We start from the raw sequence: 21,766 nt of genomic DNA on the forward strand, positions 1-21,766 counted from the left end.
TATGGGACCCAGGATGTTTTCTGGGGCTACCACTACGAGTATCAGACTGCCTGGAACTCTTCTGACTGATACAGGGATTCGCCTAAGACCGCAGGGGCGTTTCATCCTGTATACTATGGGAGATGTTGAGGCCTTGAACATGCTGTGCAACAGGTGCAAGGGACTGGTCGCAAACCCCCGCCCGTTTGTTTGATGTCTTTATTGCGGGGAGTACCTGTTCGCAGTGGAGCAGCCTACCGGGCCACCTTGTGCCTATAGGATGGACTGGGCTACGGGCATCGCCACTGAGAAGAATGCTACATTCACTCCTGTGGCCAGGCCTACATCTTGCAAACCTACTGCTACAATCAGTGTTCCTGAGATAGGTGGTACTGTGACTGCCCTCAGAGGAACAACCGTGGATATTGTGGAAGCTGCTCCTTCCACCACCGCTCACCTTCCTGTATCTACTCAGAGGAAGATGGGATACGTGAAAGCCTCCCGCGGCCGCGGTCGAGGCCTAATGTTTTAACATTTTTGTTTATATTTATACAATTTTAAATAATATATGTAAATAGAGGTAGCCATTTATGCTTGTTAGATATCTAGGCTCTGCTTCCTGCTGCACCACGGTTGTGCTTTACTGCTCCTTCTAACCATGCAAGCTTGTGAGTCAGCAAGCATTGAAAATAATTCATTCTGCGTGGCTGATATTTTAGAGAGTACCGTATATACTCGAGTATAAGCCGAGATTTTCAGCCTCTTTTTTGAGGCTGAAAGTGCCCCCCTCGGCTTATACTCGAGTCATCGCTGTCTGCCCGCTCGATCAGCGTGTCGAGCAGACAGACAGCGGCCATTCTATAGTTCAAAAGCCGCGCCTCCGGCTCCGCCTTCGCCTGTGATAGGCGGAACACTGAATTTCCCAGCAGCCTGTGTTCCGCCTATCACGGACATCGTATCATCCTCGTACTACGGACGAGGATGATACGATGTACGTGATAGGCGGAACACAGGCTGCTGGGAAATTCAGTGTTCCGCCTATCACAGGCGAAGGCGGCGGCGCAGCTTTTGAATTTTACAATGGCCGCCGAGGCGCCGACGAAGAGGGCACGGGACGGAGGCAAGGCAAGGCACGGCACGGGACGGGACGGAGGCAAGGCACGGCGGCGAGGCACGGAGGCAAGGAGGCTCGGCACGGGACGGAGGCTCGGGACAAAGGCTCGGGACACAGGTAGGCTGGACACACACACACACACACACACACACACACACACACGGATGGATACACACACACACAGGGATGGATGGATGGATGGAGACACACACACACAGGGATGGATGGATGGATGGATGGAGACACACACACACAGGGATGGATGGATGGATGGAGACACACACACACAGGGATGGATGGATGGATGGATGGAGACACACACACACAGGGATGGATGGATGGATGGATGGAGACACACACACACAGGGATGGATGGATGGATGGACACACACACACACAGGGATGGATGGACGGACACACAGGGATGGACGGACACACAGGGATGGACGGACACACAGGGATGAACGGACACACACACAGGGATGGACAGGCATGTCTTACCCTCGGCTTATACACGAGTCAATAAGTTTGCCAGTTTTTTTGGGGGTAAATTGGGGGCCTCGGCTTATATTTCGGGTCGGCCTATACTCGAGTATATACGGTAGTTTACAAAATGAGTGAAACTTGCCACTGTGGGATAAACTACAAATCTCCATATGCAATGTCAGAACATAACTCAAACTTTGCACTACATGACTAAAGGCCTCCTACCGCATACTAAAATGCAGTTTTCAAATTTAAGGGAAAAAAGGCTGCCATACTGCAAGGGGTGACATCAGTATGCTTCCAGCCAGATCCCGTGGAATGCCAAGTAGCCCAAATTACATGAGCTGAAGCACATCGCAGTGCAGTAACATCTTATTAAGATAAGTATTTCCTGGAATCTCCCAGGCATAAAAGTGCTGACACCTTCACCAAGGTGCTGCAGGCAGAAGCTGGGGGGGTAGGGTAAGTATATCAACTACCTGTTTTCTTTCTTTTTTTATATTTTTTATAAATTCTATATTTTAATGGGTTTAGTACAGGCAGGAAAAAGAAAAGATACCAGCAGTAAGGTACCGTATATACTCGAGTATAGGTCGACTCGAATATAAGCCGAGGCCCCTAATATACCACAAAAAAACTGGGAAAACTTATTGACTCGTGTATAAGCCGAAGATGAGACATGCAGCAGCTACTGTTACAGCTTAAAAGAGTGGAAAAGAGGGTCAACAATGCCCATCTGCAGCTGCATACCTCCCTGTGTACCTCCCTGTGTCCATTGCAGCCTACCTGTGTCCTGTGCATGCCTCCGTGTGCCAATCTGCAGCCTCTGTGTCCTTCTGCAGCTCTGTGCCCATCTGCAGCTCTGTGTGCCATTTTGCACCGATCAGCATGTCATAAAAACATACGGCGGCCATTCCAGGATTCAAAAGCCGCACCTCTCCTCCTCGTCTGTGACAGACGGCGGCCATTCCACTGTTCAAAAGCCGCGCCTCCCTGTCTGTGATAGGCAGAACACTCAATTTCCCAGAAGTCAGTGTTCCGCCTATAACGGACATCCGCTCATCCTCATACTATGGATGAGGATGAGAGGATGTCCGTGATAGGCGGAACACTGACTGCTGGGAAATTGAGTGTTTCGCCTATCACAGACAGGGAGGTGCGGCTTTTGAACAGTGGAATGGCCACCGTCTGTCTGCATGACACGCTGATCAGGTAGGCAGACGGTGGTGACTCGAGTATAAGCCGAGGGGGGCACTTTCAGCCTAAAAAAAGGGGCTGAAAATCTCGGCTTATACTCGAGTATATACGGTAAGTATGTTAACTAACTTATTTATCAAAGTTATTTTTTAGTTTTAGTCCAGCATTATGGCGTGGTGGAGAGAACCTGGGTAAATAACTGGACCTTACATTTCTTAGTGCAGAACCCACAAAAAAAAATTAAACTTCTATTCAATTAAGAAAACCCTTGCACTACATAATTGTTGCTAATCTAACAAATAACTTCTAAGCAAAAACTGTGCGCGGTCTGCTGGGCCTAATTTTTTGAGTGTGCTTAAAATTTGTCAACCTTCATAAGCTGGAAAACCAGTTGGCACTTGTTAACTATGAAATATCACTGATTCTCCTGTTTAATTATCAAGAACTGCCTTCTTCTTTTCCCCACAAGTAAACACAATATAAGTGTGTTTACAGGATGAGCTTTTACTTGACATGAGTTTACATAATTGTAGATTAAGCATTTACACGTTCAATTTGGGTTACATAATGAGGACCTGTATGGTAAACAAACATACTTTTATCTTGTATGTGAAGATACATATTATTGTTGTCACACATACATTAACATGCATTATAAACATATTCTTATGTCCTTGGCAAAAATGGGATGTTCCGTAAACCCTGCTAACTGCCTAACATTCTCCAAGTGGTCCCTGACCCTCAGGATAGGGTAAGTGTACTGCATTGTATGAGGTAACACAAAATTATTTATTTATTTTTCTGCAAAAACTGGATGCCACTGACTGCACAATAGCAGTTGTTGCAGCATTTCCCGGCTTGAGGAAAATGGAAAGTATGAAGTGTGCTATAGTCCTCATGCTTACACGTAGAAGTCCTACAAATACACTTACTGTATATACATAATCCTAATGCACCTAAAATGTTAGAAATAAAGTTATATACCATATTTCCTATAAGAAGGCATGTCATTTTCATGTGAAACTGTTTCGTACACAAGATAAAAGCGATTTAACATGTTTGTGGTTAAATAAACATTCCCAGTAGGGATGCAATCACACAGTCCTAGGTCAAATGTCAAGATGTGGTTTCAATATTGCTATTCTAGTATACAATTACATTCAATGCGTACCCTCCTGGAATTCGATTTCCATGGATTCTACCAAATACCACATTGAGTATTGTTAGACAAATGTTCCTGTTCCTGGAGGCCAAAAGACTCCCTATACTCACAGAGAATAATTGGAATTGCATTTTCTTTCAACAGAAAACATTGATTAAAATATTTTTTGCTGAATTAATGAAAAAGTATAGTGTACTTATGGTGAACAAATATTTTATCATTACAGTGTTTACATTAGGGTTAAACTACACTTTTACTGCACTTTAGGGATCAGCCGAACACCCCCCGATTTGGTTTGCACCAGAACACGCGAACGCCGTTAAAGTCTATGGGACACGAACATGAAAAATCAAAAGTGCTCATTTTAAAGGCTTATATGCAAGATATTGCCATGAAAAGTGTTTGAGGACCTGGGTCCTGCCCCAGGGGACATGTATCAATGCAAAAAAAAAAGTTTTAAAGACTGATATTTTTTCAGGAGCAGTGATTTTGTGAAACAATAAAAATGAAATATTCTTTTAAGTATCATGCCTGGGGACATGTCCTTAGTATGCCTGTAAAGTAGTGCATTTTTCCAGAGTTTAGAACAGTACTACAGAAAAATGTAATTTCTAAAGGAAAACATTTCATTTAAAACTACTTGCGGCTATAATGTATTGTCGGGTGTCGGCAAAATAGATCAAAATCATTGAAAAACATCATGGGTTCCCCCCTGCACCCAAATAAAAAAAATGTGTGGTGGTCTCCCCAAAATCCATGCCAGGCCCTTCACGTCTGGTATGGATATTAATTGGAACATTGCTCCAATATTTAAAAAAATAATTGCATAGGGGTCGCAATCTGCAGATCTGTTTTACACATACAGAATATATTTAACAAAATAAAAATGAAATATTTTTAACATCTTAAAAGGAAAAAAAATAATATTTATTTTTAAAGGACAGAAGAAGGTTCCTGTTCACCAACTTGGCTGCCATTAAGGAGGTAAGACTGAGGCCAGTGCTGAACTTGTGTTTTTAGGGGAGGAGATGGGCTATTTTTCTCCAATCCCTTGAAGCGCCTGACAACTACCAAAGAGCATAAATACTCTTATCAGCATGCAGCAGCAGCAATATTTTACAAGAATTCTGCTGACCGGCCATGTTTACAGCAGTGGTTATAGGGGGGAATGTCCATTTGCACAGATGTGTGGAGTTTATGTACAGACATGGACACATTTGTTGGCACCCTTCCAGGTAAAAGAAGGACCAACAATTTTCTCTGAAATAACCTTAAACTGACCAAGGTAATTGGATTCCATTATTGCTTATTGCACATTAAATAAAATCAGACTTTGATTTTGATTTTTGATTCAACAGAATACTTTAAATAATAAAAAATGACATGGACCAACATTATGAGACTCCTAACCTAATATTTTGTTGTAAAACCTTTAGAGATGATCATTTGCTATAGCCCTGGATGCGATTTCTGAACATGCTGACAGATATTTTGGCCCACAGTTCTTGAGAAAACTGTTCTAGCTATATCAGGTTTAAAGTGTGCCTTCTCCAGGTCTCATGTTTTAGCTTATTTCATAGATGTTAGATAAGAATAAGATCATGACTCATGAGAAGCCACTTCAGGATAGTCAAATGTTTTGTTCTTTGCTATTCTTGGGTGCTTTTATCCCATTGGAGAATCCATGACCTGTGACTGAGACAGAGCTTTCTGAAACTGGGCAATATGTTTCACTCTAGAATTACTTGATAGTCTAGAGATGTCATTGTGTCCTGCAATGATTCAAGGCACCTTGTGCCAGATGCTATCAGGCAGCCCCAAAACATAACCAACTTTCTTCCATGTCTTATAAAGATAAAGTTTTCTTTTTTCTGAAAGCCTTATTTTTTTCTGTGAACATAGAGCTGGTATGACTTACCTCCGAGCTCAGAGCCTGGCTTTTTTATTTTTTTCAACAGTAGCATCCCCCTGATTCTTCTTCCTTTGAGCCAACTGTCTAGACCTTGGAATTTAGCTTGTATCTCTTTGGAAGTTTCCCTAGTCTCTTTGCCTACCATTTTCACTACATTCACACCTTCTATTTACTCAGGGACCGATGTTCCTCCTACAACCATGTCTAAGGAAGTCATTAATAATATATTTGCAACTGTAGTCACAGGAACATCAAGCTGCTTGGAGATGGTCTTGTAACCTTAACCTATGACATGCTAGTCTACATATTCTTCCTGATCTTCTCCATTTTCTTTCTCCATTTAAAATAGGCTGACTGTCTGATTAGAAGAATGTAGGCATGTGTGATACTAAATACAGAAATCAGTTAGTCGCTATGGTCCAATTATTTATAATCTTTTCTAGAGGTACAAACAAATCTTTCTTGGCCAATATGCAGTAATCCATCTCTTTTCTCACTTTCTCTGCTTTAATCTATGACATACTGAAGGTAAGCAGGTATATATGAGAAAATTGCTTTTACTTTTAGCACTTTCAGTAGAAGTGAGGTGTTGTTTCAATGAGCTGTATGGGTATCATACAATTTGTCTTGTAGCCAACAGTTTTACATAAACATGTGATCACCTTAGGTTACCCTCGAGCTGGAACTCATCAGAAATCGATGATGTTTACTTATATTCTACTCATTCACTCTTCACTTACTCATTGCTTCTGTAAGGACATGAGCAAAGCTCTCAATGTCATCTTCTAAAGTTTGATATGGTTTAAGAGGTACAGGAAGATATCCATAATGCTCCTTATTGCATATATACATCTGAATTCCTAAAAAAGACAGAATCTGTATCAAATGGTATACAGTTTTAAAAATATAAACATTTGTCCACAAATGATTAGGTTCCTCATAAATGTATGCTATTTTGTGCATTGCAAATGGTAAATGTTCATGCTAAGGGGACAAAATCTTACACCTAGGTGAAACAGACTTAACAAACAATAAAGCCAAAATCTCGTATAATCCTGCAATTGTAATAAAAACGTATCAAAGCTTGTGCTTCAATACATGTACTCCCTAGCTGCTCTTGGGAGGATATTTTGACATTGTATTTTTTTCCAATTGAAGTTCAGATCAATATAGCCACTTCTGTTGTTTTTGAAAATTCTGGCAGGCATCCATAAAGACTTTATGAGTTCTGTGGCACAATTTCCCTCATACGGTGCACACTTCACTGGCCACCATTCTGGATAAATTGTATTTTTTTTATTCTAAGGATCATAACACCAGTCATTCTACAATCATAGAGTGCACTTTATAATTCAAATTTTTTTCATCATACCATTTTAGTCTGGGGCTAGACATTAAGACATTACAAATCATTAGGTTTAGTCAATAAAGCAGTGCAAAAAGGTAAAGCTGCAATGCAAAGTGCAATAATAGAGTACCGCAAGTTTAGAAAGATCATCTGTGTTGCTAAGTGGTGGACTTAGGTTGTCATCATGGCACAAATTTTAATGAGTGCCTACCAGTTTTTTAGTACTAACCTCAAAAAAATATGTTGGAACTAGGTAGAATTGCCCCCCTGATCCTTACTAGTATAATGTCATATCTAGACTTTTTTAGCAGTGGTATGGCAATTAATTCATACATTTGTTACATTACACTCAATGAACCCTGCGTCATCAATGTAACTTCCTTTTACACCTCTAGAGAACCCAATACCTCTTCAGAAGGGGCACTCTTTTATATTGTAAGTTCACTGAAAGGCAGCGATGCGAGGAACTCAATAAATGGTAGGGTTTTCTGTCAAGGGAAAAAAAGGCATTCTAACTCAATAATTGCATTGGGATTCCTTTGTCTGTAGGTAAACCCTGATTACTCTACGTGATTTTTCTATGCATCCATCTATACTTGCTGTTTCATTTATGTGTATTGATTGTATTATCTCATTCAGCCTATACACACACCATTCATGATATTGTAATATCAATATCAATATACTTGTAGTAGCATGCAAAGACTACAAACATACAGAAGGTGGCAGTACATTTCTAATAACATTTTTTAATTTTCTCTCATGGATGGGAAATTACGTGCATATGTGACACTAAACAAAAATAATCCATACACACCCACTGCTTAATGGTCCTGTAATTTCTTTTTCATTAAATGATTTCCTATTGTATTTTTCTGCCCCTACCCCCCCCCCCCCCCCATCCCACTTCTGTTTGTGTGGAACGAGCAGTGCATGTTCATGGTTCATTGTCAAGAGTTCCTAGGACTTGGAAGGAATTTGCAGATTTGGTGGGGGTTGAGAGCAATAGAAGGTACTTTTTAAGTTAAAAATACAACTTGAATAGAATTTATATATATATTTTTTTTTTAACCCAGAGTTTAGTGTAATTTTAAAAGAGAAGTACATTTTTTCAGTTTTCAGAGTTCCATGAGCAGAGAGCTGCAGACTGTCAGTCACAGCTCTCTTCTCTGCTCCCTTTTCGTTCGTTGAAGCATTGAGCTGTGGAGTGGCTGGGGCAGCTGGCTCAGGCTCTCAGAGGCTCGCTGAGAGGCTGAGCCGGGTGTCAGTCCAGGCACCTGGGGGATCCTGACTTTATTGTCGCAATGACGTGTGGTGCCTGGACTGACTTCTGACATCAGCAGACAGTGGACTTCAGCCCGCTCTCTGCTGAAAACGGGTCACAGGAGTGCAAAACAAACTGCACTCCTGTGATCCATAGCAGAAGTCCAACCAAACGAGCTTTGGCTGGACTTCTCCATTAAAGGATTTATGAACATAAAAATCCCCTGTTTTGTAAAGCATTTTAGTTAGGTTGCATTTATGATGTGTTTGAAAAGATGTTGCATTTAAAAGGGTTGCCATTAGGGATGAGCCGAACACCCCCCAGTGCGGTTCGCAGCAGAACATGCAAAAAATTTGTTCAAACGCCTAAACACTGTTAAAGTCTATGGGACACGAACATGAAAAATCAAAAGTGCTAGTTTTAAAGGCTTACATGCAAGTTATTGTCATAAAAAGTGTTTGGAGACCTGGGTCCTGCCCCAGGGGACATGTATTCATGCAAAAAAAAGTTTTACTTTTTTTTTTTTGGGAGCAGTGATTTTAATAATGCTTAAAGTGAAACAATAAAAGTGAAATATTCCTTTAAATTTCATACCTGGGGGTTGTCTATCGTATGCCTGTAAAGTGGTGCATGTTTCCCATGTTTACAACAGTCCCTGCACAAAATGAAATTTCTAAATAAAAAAAGTCATTTAAAAGTACTCTTGGCTTATTGATAGCCAAATCGGTACATTTTGAACTCTGTGAACTTCTAACTGATCCCAACGATCGGTATGTATTTCTTCATGCTAAGCTTTACGGTGAACCGTTCCTTCTCATGGCTTTCTACATACCTCCTCCCTTTAGTGTAACAGTGCTCCTAGATGGCTTTACCTTTATGTCCGTAACCCCACAATACCGGCGATCTGGTTAGGTGACTTTAACACAACACTATGTCCGGCCCTGGATAGACTACAGCGACGTCTAGCTGATACGACTAAATTCTCTAAACTCATCTCCACCTTTCATCTTGTAAACACATGGAGGCACAACTTCCCATACACTCGAGCCTATTCCTGTTTCTCTCCTACTCACAACTCTATGTCCCGCATAGATTTCATTCTTGTATCCCACACCCTAGCTCCACGGATCCTGGAAACAGCGTTATGCCCAGGTTACTATCTGACCACAGTCTGTACTGGACCACCCTCAGCATCCCCATTGATAAACCACCAAGACCATGGCGATTTAACCCGTTCTGGCTCCCACTGCTTCCAGAGGATGATGGGCTCATCACCCAATGGAAGCAATACTTCTTGGAAAATGATCACACAGCATCTGTTGCTGCAATATAGGATTCATTTAAAATGTACGCCCGTACTACCCTGATCTCACACATAAACAAAATCAAAACAGATTCCGCTGGAGTGTTCGACAGGGCAATAGCGGAGCTAGTCTCCACTGAACGGGAATACGTGGCCAATCCCACCCCAGCAACGGCGGCCCAGCTTAAAATGCAGACTAGAGTGGTGACTCAACTCCAGTATACGAAAGCTCATCAAAAGCTCTTCTTTACTAAGCAGAAACTCTTTGAATATGGTGAAAAGGCAGGCAAGCTCCTCGCATACCTAGTGCATAGCGAAGACAGACCCCCAGTTGTCATAACCCTACATAGCCCGGGGGGGGAGTCAGATCACGGACCCACGCAGTGTTACCTCTAAGTTCAGAGAGTTTTTTGCGGATCTATATAAAACAACAGACCCGACAGACGTACGGACCACTTTCCTTCACAGCATTACCTTCCCCCAGTTTACGAAAGAACAAACAGATTCACTTGAGGCACCCCTTACCACGGAAGAAATAGACGCCGCGATCTCCAGCTTTGCTAGATCCAAATCCCCTGGATCTGATGGCCTCCCTGTTGAATTTTACTCCCAATTTAGAGAATTACTAACTCCCAAACTGCTTGCACTATTCAATCAGCTATTTGAAACCTTCACCCTGCCCCCCTCCATGCGGGGAGTGACAATAGTCCTCATCCCCAAACCTGGGAAGGACCCAGGCTACCCCAAATCCTATCGTCCTATTTCCCTACTGCAAGTAGATATAAAAATACTAGCTAAAGTACTGTCCCTTTGATTAAACCAAGTCATTCTGTCCCTCATACATGTAGATCAAGCAGGCTTCATGCCAGGCCGCAACAAATCCTTTAATCTACGCAAACTGTTTATTAACCTGCAGGCTACGCACGCGGGAAGTTGGGTCACGGGTGGTGGTGACACTGGACACGGCAAAGTCGTTCGACTCGGTGGAGTGGAGCTATCTCTGGAGCTGCTTGGAGGGATATGGCTTTGGACCAGGTTTCATCAAGTGGGTTCAACTGCTGTATCAGGCGCCCATGGCCCGGATGGTGGCCAATGGCTGGCCGTCTTGAATGTTTGACCTCAACAGAGGCACGAGACAAGGCTGCCCTCTTTCACCACTATTATACGCCCTGGCCGCGGAACCTTTGGCCATGTCCATCCGAGCTAACCCAGAGATCAGGGGACTGAGCCATGGCGCCCTAACCGAAAAGATCAGCATGTATCCTGAGGACACACTTCTATACCTGGCGGACTCAGGCCCCTCTCTGCAGGCGGCTCTTCAGACAATCGAGAGATTTGGGACCTTTTCTGGGTTAAAAATCAATTGGGGGAAGTCCTAAATTCTTCCACCTGACAGCTTCCCACCGAATGAATTTCAGGACAGTCTGGCATTACAACGAGTCAGTGTCATTAAGTATCTGGGGATATGTGTCTCCAGATCCCCAGCGGACTATACACCTTTAAATTTAAGCCCTCTAATTTCCCACGTTCAATCCAAACTACGGGCCTGGGTCCGTCTGCCGCTGGGGATTTGGGGTCGAATAAATCTTATTAGAATGGTCCTTTTACCCAAGATACTCTATATCCTCTGGCACTCCCCGATGTACTTACCCCTGAAGCATTTTAAATCCCTTGAGGCCCTGCTCAAACCCTTTGTGTGGGGAACCAACAGACACAAATTAGCTTGGCAGGCGCTTAAAAGCCCCACGGACCTAGGGGGCACTGCCCTTCCCGATTTTAATCTCTATTATATCGCCTCACAATTATCCCAACTGTATCATATTGACAAGACGGACAGGGAGCGGTTTCTCCAACTGCTCTGCCCGAGATGGGCTCGACGCACTGGAGAATCAATTTACGCGCTGGCGATGGGCTCTAGCGGTGCGGGTCAGGGGACAACAGACAGGCCTTGCTATACCTTTAAAACCTTTGCCACGCTTAGCAAAGAATTTTCACTTCCCAGATCCATGCTCTTTCGATTTCTATAGATGAGACATGCAGCTCGGGCTCAGTTTTCGGAATCTGCACCACAGTTTACCCCTAATGCACTTATGGCCATAATCAAGAGCTCTGATCCCCGTAAATTAACCTTGTCCTTCTACGACATGCTTACTACCCCAGTTTCCACCAAATTGGCATACAAACTCAAACCTCGTTGGGAAAGGGTGATAGGCCCTCTGGAGGATGTGGAATGGGAGGAGTCTTTGGAATCCTGTAAGGCTGTCTCACCCAAACTCACTGACAGACTGACTCAAATTTATATTATCCACCAGGCATATCTCACCCCCCTGCGGGTTGCCAGATATAGAAGCTCTCAATCTACCCTCTGTCAGATGTGTGGGAAGGAGGTGGGTACATTCTTTCATTTAATATGGTCGTGTCCCAAAATACAAGGCCTCTGGGCGCAAGTTGTCACCTTTCTACATGATCACATGGGCTCTCCGGTCACATTGGACTAAAAACAATGCTTACTTGGGATGCTTCCAGATACCACAGACAAATACACAAAGACATTCCTGCATGAGACATTGTTCTCAGTGTGGAAAGTTATTGCCCGGAATTGGATGCATCCCATACCCCCTAGGCTGGTGGAGTGGAAGGTGGAGGTCAATAATAATTTACCATATAAAAAGGTTATGTATATTAACAGAGAATGGCCGACCAAGTATTACAAAATATGGGATCGTTGGTTACGAGACCCCGACACCTGCATGTAAGGAACCTTGAATCTATGTTACCAGATGAGTAGTTTGCCCCTCACTGGGAGTATAGCCAGAGGTCTGGAAGACCCATATGGTTGGCAGCGGTTATCACCCTATACCTGTTCTTGTCCTCTTCTACATACGCTGTTACTCCAGACTCCGGTTTTGAAATTTCTGTACTTTACTCACTGTACACCCTCCTGATATCAGTGACACGTTGGATATATGTAATAATATGTATACGCTTCTTGCCTGTTTTTCCCCAATTTTTTTTCTTTTTTTTTCTTTCCCCTTCCTTTTTTTTTCTTTAAATAACATGTCCAGGGATGTCCTGCCCCTGACTGCAAAGTGGAGCATCTGTACAGTGTATACAACCTACTACAGTAAAACTGATATTTACAAAGAAAAAAGTGTTTTAGTATCTGCTGACCACCCATAGTAAATATATTGCGAGTGGGCGGCAGGTACAAGCACGATCATGTATACGTACGTGATTGACCTTCTTCTGGGTTTGGGACATGCATGCGTGTACCCGCTGCCGAGCCATGCTATGATTGGATGTGTTTATTGGCTGTGTCCAATCACACACACAGAGTTCTGTGTTTACAAAAACACACAGCTCTGTGTACTGTGCATAGCAATCTGGCTGTTTCAAGCAGAAAGAAAAAAACAGCCAGATAGTAAAGTAAAAGCAGCACACATTACACATTGTTAGGCACACAGTTAAGTCCTTAATTGTCCCTAGATGTTAACACATTCCCAGCCAGTGTCATTAGTACATTGTCAGTGTACAGTATTATCACCAATCACTGTGTAACTAGCGATGTCAATGTCAGTTAGTGACCCTCCGGATAGTGTCTGTTAACACCAGATTTCCTGCCACACTATCGCAATCCCACTCTAAGTTGCTGATCGCCATCCTTATTAGTATAGCGGCATAGTTGCGCAAATTCAATAATACATACCATATAGTATGACATTATAACTTTCACACAAACCTAATAATATACACTTATTGGGATTTTTTTTTTTTTACCAAAGACATAGCATAATACATGTTTCCCTAAATTTATGAACAAATTAGATTTGTAAAACACAACACAAAGTAGAAAATGTTTTTTTTTCAGTCTATTTTTCGTTTATATAATAATTTAAAAAAACTAGCGGTGATCAAATACCACCAAAAAAAACTCTATTTGTGTGATAAAAATGATATACATATAATTTGTGTACAGTGTTGCATGACCACAGAATTTCCAGTTGAATTTACGCAGTGCCAAATAGCATGCCCTGGTCACGAAAACCTTCCGGAAGTCAAGTGGTTAAATTGCCGGCAAATGAGAGCTCCCAGCCACTTCCTTCTGTTTTAAAGTGATTGGGGATTTCATTCTTCTATACCACATCATTGTCCTAGATGAGGGTCTGATATAAATGTTAATGGGGGGGCCCACAAAATACGACCCCACAAAAACACGCATGGTGGAGGACACTTCATCAACATGTGAACTATGTGCTTTCCCCCCGACAAGGTCCCCCCCCCCATGTTGAAGGCATGTCACCAGCCTGGTATGGTTCAGGAAGAGGGGGGCGGGCTTTTGCACACCACCCTTCCCCTTTCCTGGCCAGTAAGGCAGAATGCTCTGATAAAGGTATGTGGTGGTTGGGTGGATTTGTAGATTTCTGGGAGGTGCATAACCCTTTTTTTTATATTTATACTTGCACGGGGTTCCTTCTTAAAATCCACACCAGACCTGAAGGGCCTGGTGTAACTTATGAGGGAAAGCCCACATTATTTTTAACTATCCCCGGCTCTTTTTTTTTTTTACAAGACTGGGGGTTCACGGCCAATAAATGAATATGGTCAGGTGATGAACTGCCAGATGCTGGCACCCGCTGCTTCGTCAACAACCAATAACAGGAAAAAAGAAGCTACATATAGAGTAACGGGAGAAAAACCTGCAACTTTATATTATATTTGTATTAAGCCAGGAGTTCATCCCTAGTTGTCATTTGTTAAATAACATTTGGTTTAAAGTGATTCTAAAGGCACTTTTTTAAATAAAAAATAACAAACATGTTATACTTACCTGCTCTGTGCAATGGTTTTGCACAAATACACCCTAATCCTCCTCTTTTTGGGTCTCCCACTGGTGCTCCTGGCTCCTCCTACCTCCTGAGCTTGCTCTGGGGGCACTTGCGTGTGCTCACTTCCACTCCTTCTCTCTCCTTAATGGCTGTGATTGACAGCAGCAGGAGCCAATGGTTCCCACTGCTGCTTCTCTGTCCAATGAGGAGAGGGAGAGCCGCGCTTGTGCACATCACTGGATCGAGATCAGGCTCGGATAAGTATTTAGGGTGGCCTGGGGGGAGCTGCATGCAGAAGGTTTTTTACCCTTAAAGGAGAACTCCAGCCTGAGCTTGTATGGCTGGGCTTCTCCGTTGGGTCACAAGAGTGCAATTTATTTTGCACTCCTGTGACCCGTTTTCAGCAGAGAGCAGACTTCAGACTGCATTCATCACATCACTGGAATCAGTCCAGGCACCGCGTCATCACGACATTGAAGTCTGAATACACCAGGTGCCTGGACTGATGCCTGTCTCAGCCTCACAGCGAGCTGCTGAGAGCCTGAGATGCTGCTCCCTCCACAGCTCAGCGCTCCAGTGAGCATGGAGGAGCAGAGAGGAGAGCTGCTGATTGACAGGTGTCATCTTGGGGACCTGAGAGAACTGAGCCATCGGCGATGTTTGATGGCTCGGTTCTCAGTGTAGAGACGACGGGGGACAGATGCAGCATCGGTCCCATGTTGCATACACCTAGGTAAGTATAAAAGGGGGGGGGGGGAAACTTTCTTCTCTTTTAATGTATAGAATGCATTAAGGTAAAAAAAACATTGGGGGTTATTTACGAAAGGCAAATCCACTTTGTACTACAAGTGCACTTGGAAGTGCAGTTGCTGTAGATCTGAGGGGAAAATCTGAAATTAGGGGAAGCTCTCCTGATTTTATCATCCAATCATGTGCAAGCTAAAATGCTGTTTTTTTATTTTTCTTGCATGTCCCCCTCAGATCTACAGCGACTTTTCTTCCAAGTGCACTTGTAGTGCAAAGTGGATTTGCCTTTTGTAAATAACCCCCAATGTTTTTTACCTTAATGCACCTCATAGAACCACTTTAATAACAAGTATGTGAGGCACTTAGATATGCCAACCAACTGTAAAAAAGGTTTTGTATAACCAAAAATTTTATCTTCTCCCACTTCTCAAGAAACTACAGTTGAAGTTTTAATTTTTATTTTTGTGCAAGGTGACTTATTTTATATATTTATCTGTGCTAAAACAATTCTTTTTTTATTATCATTGTATATTCCTTGTACGGTGCTGTTGTCCAGCTCTGTTGAAGCAACAGAAGATGCCACTATCTTACTTCTTCAGCAAGGATGTGCAAGCCAGGAACCTATCAGCTTGATGACATGATTCTTTAATAAGTGTACCCGCTAACCTTACTGTGCACTTTGTTTTTCCATTGACTTACTGAATAGGCCTGTATATGTGTCAAAGTATTACTGTGCAAACACATACCTGCTTGTCTGCAGGAAAAGGCAAATATAATGATGTCATCAAATGACCAAGTAAAGTCTGGATGTGGAGGATAAAACTGAAGATTTCGGGATGCTTCTTTTCGAAGGTCAATGAGCATTGTTGAATGGATCATTGGTACAGGGTAACAGCCTGTTTTCCTCCATTCTCTTAAGAGAGCATACTCAGGAGTCCTTCTATAATAACCCTTAAAACAGATTACAGCAGGAATAAGATTTTAGTTACATTTATCTTATACACTAAAATAAGTTTATCTTTTTCAAAAAAAATAATAAATCCACCATTCTGTCTCTATCAACCGTGTTATTCCATGGTGGCATTAGCAGGTACTTGTGCTACATGCAGTGAAACAGGCAAATATGAGTTTCAAATTGCAATTACAAATAAGTACAACCTTTGTTATAGTACACCAGCTACACAATGTTTGACAATGGGGATGAATCACTGACTAATAGAGATTGTTCACTTAGCTAAGTGAATACTTTATACTGTATATGGAGCCCTATGTCTCTAAGGGAACATTCTTTGTGCTAACTAAACAGTCTTTATTCCATTAGCTAAACCTTTCCCAGTGCATTTTCCCAAAATACAGATGACTTTAACAACGCAAGTATCTTAGCACATTTCTATAAATGTGTATAGGTAACTAAATGTTTTCTTAAGCTCAATATATAACTTCTACTACTAACTAATATCTTAATATCTAACTTTTTGTATGCTGCATTATCGTGCATGGAAGTGTAGATTGTGCCACCTAGATTTTTGCTACACATGGCTTCTGTAACACCTTATACCACCGCAAAGTCATTTTCATGAACAGAGAAAGTCTAACATTAAAATATGGTACTATTCATTTTACAAATGTCTAACCTATAGCATGTAAAAAAAGTGTTTGCTTAGGATCTAATTTTTTTATTGAAAAATAATAACAGGGTGATTTACAGTTCAAAGATTATATTTCATTGCTGTATAACAGGGGTCTCTAAACTTTCCAAACAAAGGATTTACTGTCCTTCAGACTTCAGGGGGGCCGGAATGTGGCCATTGGGAATAGAAAATGCCCCAGCATCAGTGGAAGTAAACAATGCCCCACCATTGGTTTTAGTGGGAGTAATTGTGTCTCATTATTGGTATAAGTGTGAGGAATAATGTTCCATCAATGATGTCAGTATGAGGAATAGTGCCCCATCATTGGTATCAGTGGAAGGAATAGTGCCCCACCATTGATGTCAGTGAGAGGAATAGTGCCCCACCACTGGTGTCAGTGAGAGGAATAGTGCCCCACCATTGGTGTCAGTGAGAGGAATAGTGCCCCCCATTGGTGTCAGTGAGAGTAATAGTGTCCCACCATTGGTGTCAGTGAGAGGAAAAGTGCCCCATCATTGGTGTCAGTGAGAGGAATAGTGCCCCATCATTGGTATTAGTGGAAGTAATAGTGCCTCATCATTGGTGTTAGCAGGAGGAATAGTGCCCCGCCATTGGTGTCAGTGAGAGGAATAGTGCCCCATCATTGGTATTAGTGGAAGTAATAGTGCCTCATCATTGGTGTTAGCGGGAGGAATAGTGTCCCATCATTGATGTCAGTGGAAGGGATAGTGGCCCATCATTGATGTCAGGGACAGGAATAATGCCCCATCATTGGTGTCAGCTGGAGAAGAAATTTCCCTGGGGCCAGATAAGGGCAGGCAGAGGGTTGCATCTGGCCCCCGGGCCACAGATTGGAGACCACTTCTGTATAACATAGAAACCAATTTGTTTACGGTAAAACCTTCACATATTATAACAAATCTTAACAAAGTTTTGTTTTTAAATGTTTGAAAATTTTCATACAGTGCAGTGGTCAGCCATATTTTCTTAATAATTTGATACTTGCCTGAGGTGTCATACCACACCAGAAATTGGAGTATAATGACCGAGATTCCATCATAGGGGCCACAACGGTTTGATTTTCTTCAATCAGAAGATTCAATGTTTGAGGATTAGTTATAAAGTTGTCTACATCGATGTACTATAAAAAAAAGTACGCAAGAAAATAAATAAAAACACATATTACATGAATTTAAAAAAAATCTGTTTTAAAATTCATAAACATATTTTAAGTTATCTTATATTAAGAGTTGATCAATGTTTTTATTACTATAACTGATGATAGCAAAGGTTAATTGTATAATATTACACTTTGCCAGCCAAATCTGATTTATAGTCTGCTCCAAATAAAACCAAAAGGAACCAATACATTTTAATAACTTTAAATGACAAATTTTCAATAAGTGACTTACTAAGATATAATCAGACCATTTTTCCCTTGCAGTGAGGAGTGCGGCCTGGCGAAGTTTCATCACATGGATAAATCTGGAAGATGGCCAGTGCTTTGGTCCAAATTCATCAGTATAAGATCTACAGAAAGAGAGTAAATATGAGATTCAAAGATTGGCTTTCTGATAATTATTAGTTTCATATTATTAAATTAAAAAAGAGTTGTGTACATAGTATATTTGCAAACTGCAGCTGTGAACAACAGTCATGTGAAAATTCCCAGCAATCCTCCTGAGCTTTATACTTTTCATTTATATGCTGCACTTGTTCCTGGAGAACACCTGGCTATGACATCATTCAACGTACCACGTACAGGAATATTGTATTTTTATTACAGAATTTTTACAGGCCTGAACATAGCATTTAATAATAAAGTTACAGCAAAGTATCTATGTCTGGATTTTGCACTGGAAACTAATCATTATTTAATATATGATTTATATGTAACCACTGGCTTGGCTGGATGTTTGATTGAAATAGAACGTCATGGAAATAGCTAAATACACAAATAAATAAATACACAAATACACAATAATAAATAAATACACAAAATACATACAAATGGGCTGTTTTACATGACAAAGGATTGTATTTTTGTTCATTCACTTCTGAGATGTACAACTGAACACTATTCTTAGCCCTTGTACACACGGTTGGAGATTCCGACAACCAAATCCGTTGGAGTAATTCCGACAGATTAATTCCGGAAGAGGTCCAGAAGTGATGTTGCATACACACGGTCGGACTAAGTTGTCGGAAAATCTGATTGTACATAACGTGATGACGTTATTTCGTTACGATGGGACTACGTTCAGGCTAGTAGCCAATAGCTTTGGTCTAGGAATTTGATCTGAGCATGCGTGGCACTTTCTCCGTCGGAGTAGGCTACACATGATCGGAGTATGTCCGATCGGAGCATTTTGTCAGAAAATTTTACCGGCAAGTTGGAAAACTTGGTCCGTCGGATATTCCAGCGGAAACAGTCCGATGGAGACCACACACAGTCGGAATATCCGACAAAATGGTCCGATAGGACACATTCCGTCGGAATCTCCAACCGTGTCTACAAGGGCTTAGAAAGATCTTTCTTGTGGCTTTTTATTCCTCTTTTTCTCCTGGTCTCTTCTCACCTGAAGCCCTACTGACTCATACGGTCTGTGAGTGATGACTCTTCCAACTCTGCCAAATAGTACAGCCAAGCAGATGATAACTACTTTCTCTGTTACTTTGTTAGAAATACAGTGGTGTTCTCTACTCATTCCCATGTTGCTGACTGGACAGTGAAGGAGCACCAGAAGACTGAAGTGGTTACCCTGCTCCTCCTATTAGCATAATACTTGTTAGCACATTTGAATGCAGCACACGTGATTGGCTCATAGCTCTGTCCCTCCAGCTATTGGGCAGAGCGCTACTTTTATAGGGTAGAGAACAAGACCTATAAGGCTGAAACGCATTCACATTTACTGTCTGACACAGTGGGGGTTATTTACGAAAGGCAAATCCACTTTGCACTACAATTGCAAACTACAAGTGCAAAATGCACTTGAAATTGCACTGAAAGTGCAGTCGCTGTAAATCTGAGGGGTAGATCTGAAATGAGTGGAAGCTCTGCTGATTTTATTATCCAATCATGTGCAAGCTAAAATGCTGTTTTTTATTTTCCTTGCATGTCCCCCTCGGATCTACAGCGACTTTACTTCCAAGTGCACTTTCAGTGCAATTTCAAGTGCACTTTGCACTTGAAGTTGTAGTGGATTTGCCTTTCGTAAACAACCCACTGTGTCTTTTATGGAGAACCAATACATTTTGAAGATTTTAAAGAGCAAACAAGGAGTTGCGGACTACCTATTTTCATGATTTCCATTGCAGCTGTGCGACTGCCTTTCCGCACTCGGCCGCTCTAAAAATTCCCTCATCTTATTGGGTAGTAGCACCTCACCTCTGCTTTATCCTACTTTTATAGGGTATATCAGGTTGAATTCAAGAACAACACTAGATGCATTTTAAAAAGACATTTACCCCTTCATAACCAGGGTCAAAGCAAACCTTTAATTTTGCAACTTTAAAAAGTGTTAAAATTGTACATACCCTGTTTCCCCGAAAATAAGACCTAGTGTGATTGTCGGTGATGGCTGCAATATAAGCCCTACCCCCCAAATAAGCCCTTAGGCTCATTTTCTGGGAAACAGGGTAGGGCTTATTTAGGGGGTAGGGCTTATATTGCAGCCATCACTGACAATCACGCTAGGTCTTATTTTTGGGGAAACAGGGTATCATTGCATTGTATACAACAGCGGTCATCAAGGGCCCGCTAACAGGCCAGATTTGCAGGATAACTGAAATACATGACAGGTGATATGATTTGCAGCTCAGTGATTGCAGGATTCTAGTCTGCATCTCCCCAAGGTAATATATAAAATCTGGCCTGTTAGTGGGCCCTGAGGACAGGGTTGATGACCGCTGGTATACAATATATACAGGTGGATTTTGCCTAGGTTTTTTTTTTCAGGACAGATTGGCCTTTCATTTGGTGGTAAATGGTAATGGAGATCCCCTGATTTTGTTTTATTATGAATGGAAAACTGGCCCAAAATAGTATATTAAATATTATTAAAATTTTAGCCTTATATTTTTATGTCATTACCATGACCAAAAACCGTGAAAAATAAATTCTCCTAATCCAGAGAATCCCAGTGATGCCACATATGTGTTCGATTTGTTATTTGTACTCATAGTAGGGCTCTACCCTAAACACACTGACATTAAAACTGACACTGACACTTAAAGGGGTTGTTAACCCTTGTTTTTTTAAATAAAAATAACAAAAATGCCTACACTTACCTGTTCTGTTTCGTTTTGCACAGAGCAACCCCACTCCTCTTCTTCTGGGGTGCCCAGACGGCGCTCCAGGTCCCTCCTCTTAATCAAGTACCCCCGCGGAAAGCCGCATTCCCTGGTGGTACAACCGTGTGGGCCCCACTCCCGTCTCACTGGATTTTTTACCTCAATGCATAGAATGCATTAAAGTGAAAAGCCGTGAGCTTTACAACCACTTTAACCTCCCTGGCGGTACGATTATTTCAGATTTTAGGTGTTAAAAGCGGTACAATTATTTTGCATGAAAATTTGGCGTTTTATATTGTAGTCCTGTAATTCTTAGCAATAACTCACTTAAATCTGTCCAAACCAGAGTGTAGCAGACATCCCGGATATGATAAAGTTTGAAAAATTAAATCATAAATTATAATATAATAAATAATTATACCAAATAATAATATAACAATAATAAAAAATATTTAATAATGTAATCAAATCAAAAACACTGAAATTTGCTCAGTTGCAGAATTG

General features: G+C 41.6%; 1 protein-coding gene across 1 annotated transcript in view; it reads right to left on the reverse strand.

Annotated features, from left to right (window-relative positions):
• The window catches only part of COLGALT2 (collagen beta(1-O)galactosyltransferase 2), a 148,679-nt gene that overhangs the window by 46,282 nt on the left and 80,631 nt on the right, over window positions 1–21,766 (reverse strand). Inside the window, exons 3-6 of the mRNA XM_077452656.1 lie at window positions 18,382–18,499; window positions 17,976–18,110; window positions 16,085–16,289; window positions 6,591–6,710 (exon numbers count right to left, since the gene is read on the reverse strand). Of these exons, the coding sequence (XP_077308782.1) occupies window positions 6,591–6,710; window positions 16,085–16,289; window positions 17,976–18,110; window positions 18,382–18,499 (578 nt within the window). The remainder of the gene's footprint in view (window positions 1–6,590; window positions 6,711–16,084; window positions 16,290–17,975; window positions 18,111–18,381; window positions 18,500–21,766) is intronic.

This window comes from Lithobates pipiens, unplaced genomic scaffold (assembly GCF_037356315.1).
Source record: "Lithobates pipiens isolate NorthernLeopardFrog02 unplaced genomic scaffold, aLitPip1_a1.2 Scaffold_23, whole genome shotgun sequence".
Taxonomy (NCBI): domain Eukaryota; kingdom Metazoa; phylum Chordata; class Amphibia; order Anura; family Ranidae; genus Lithobates; species Lithobates pipiens.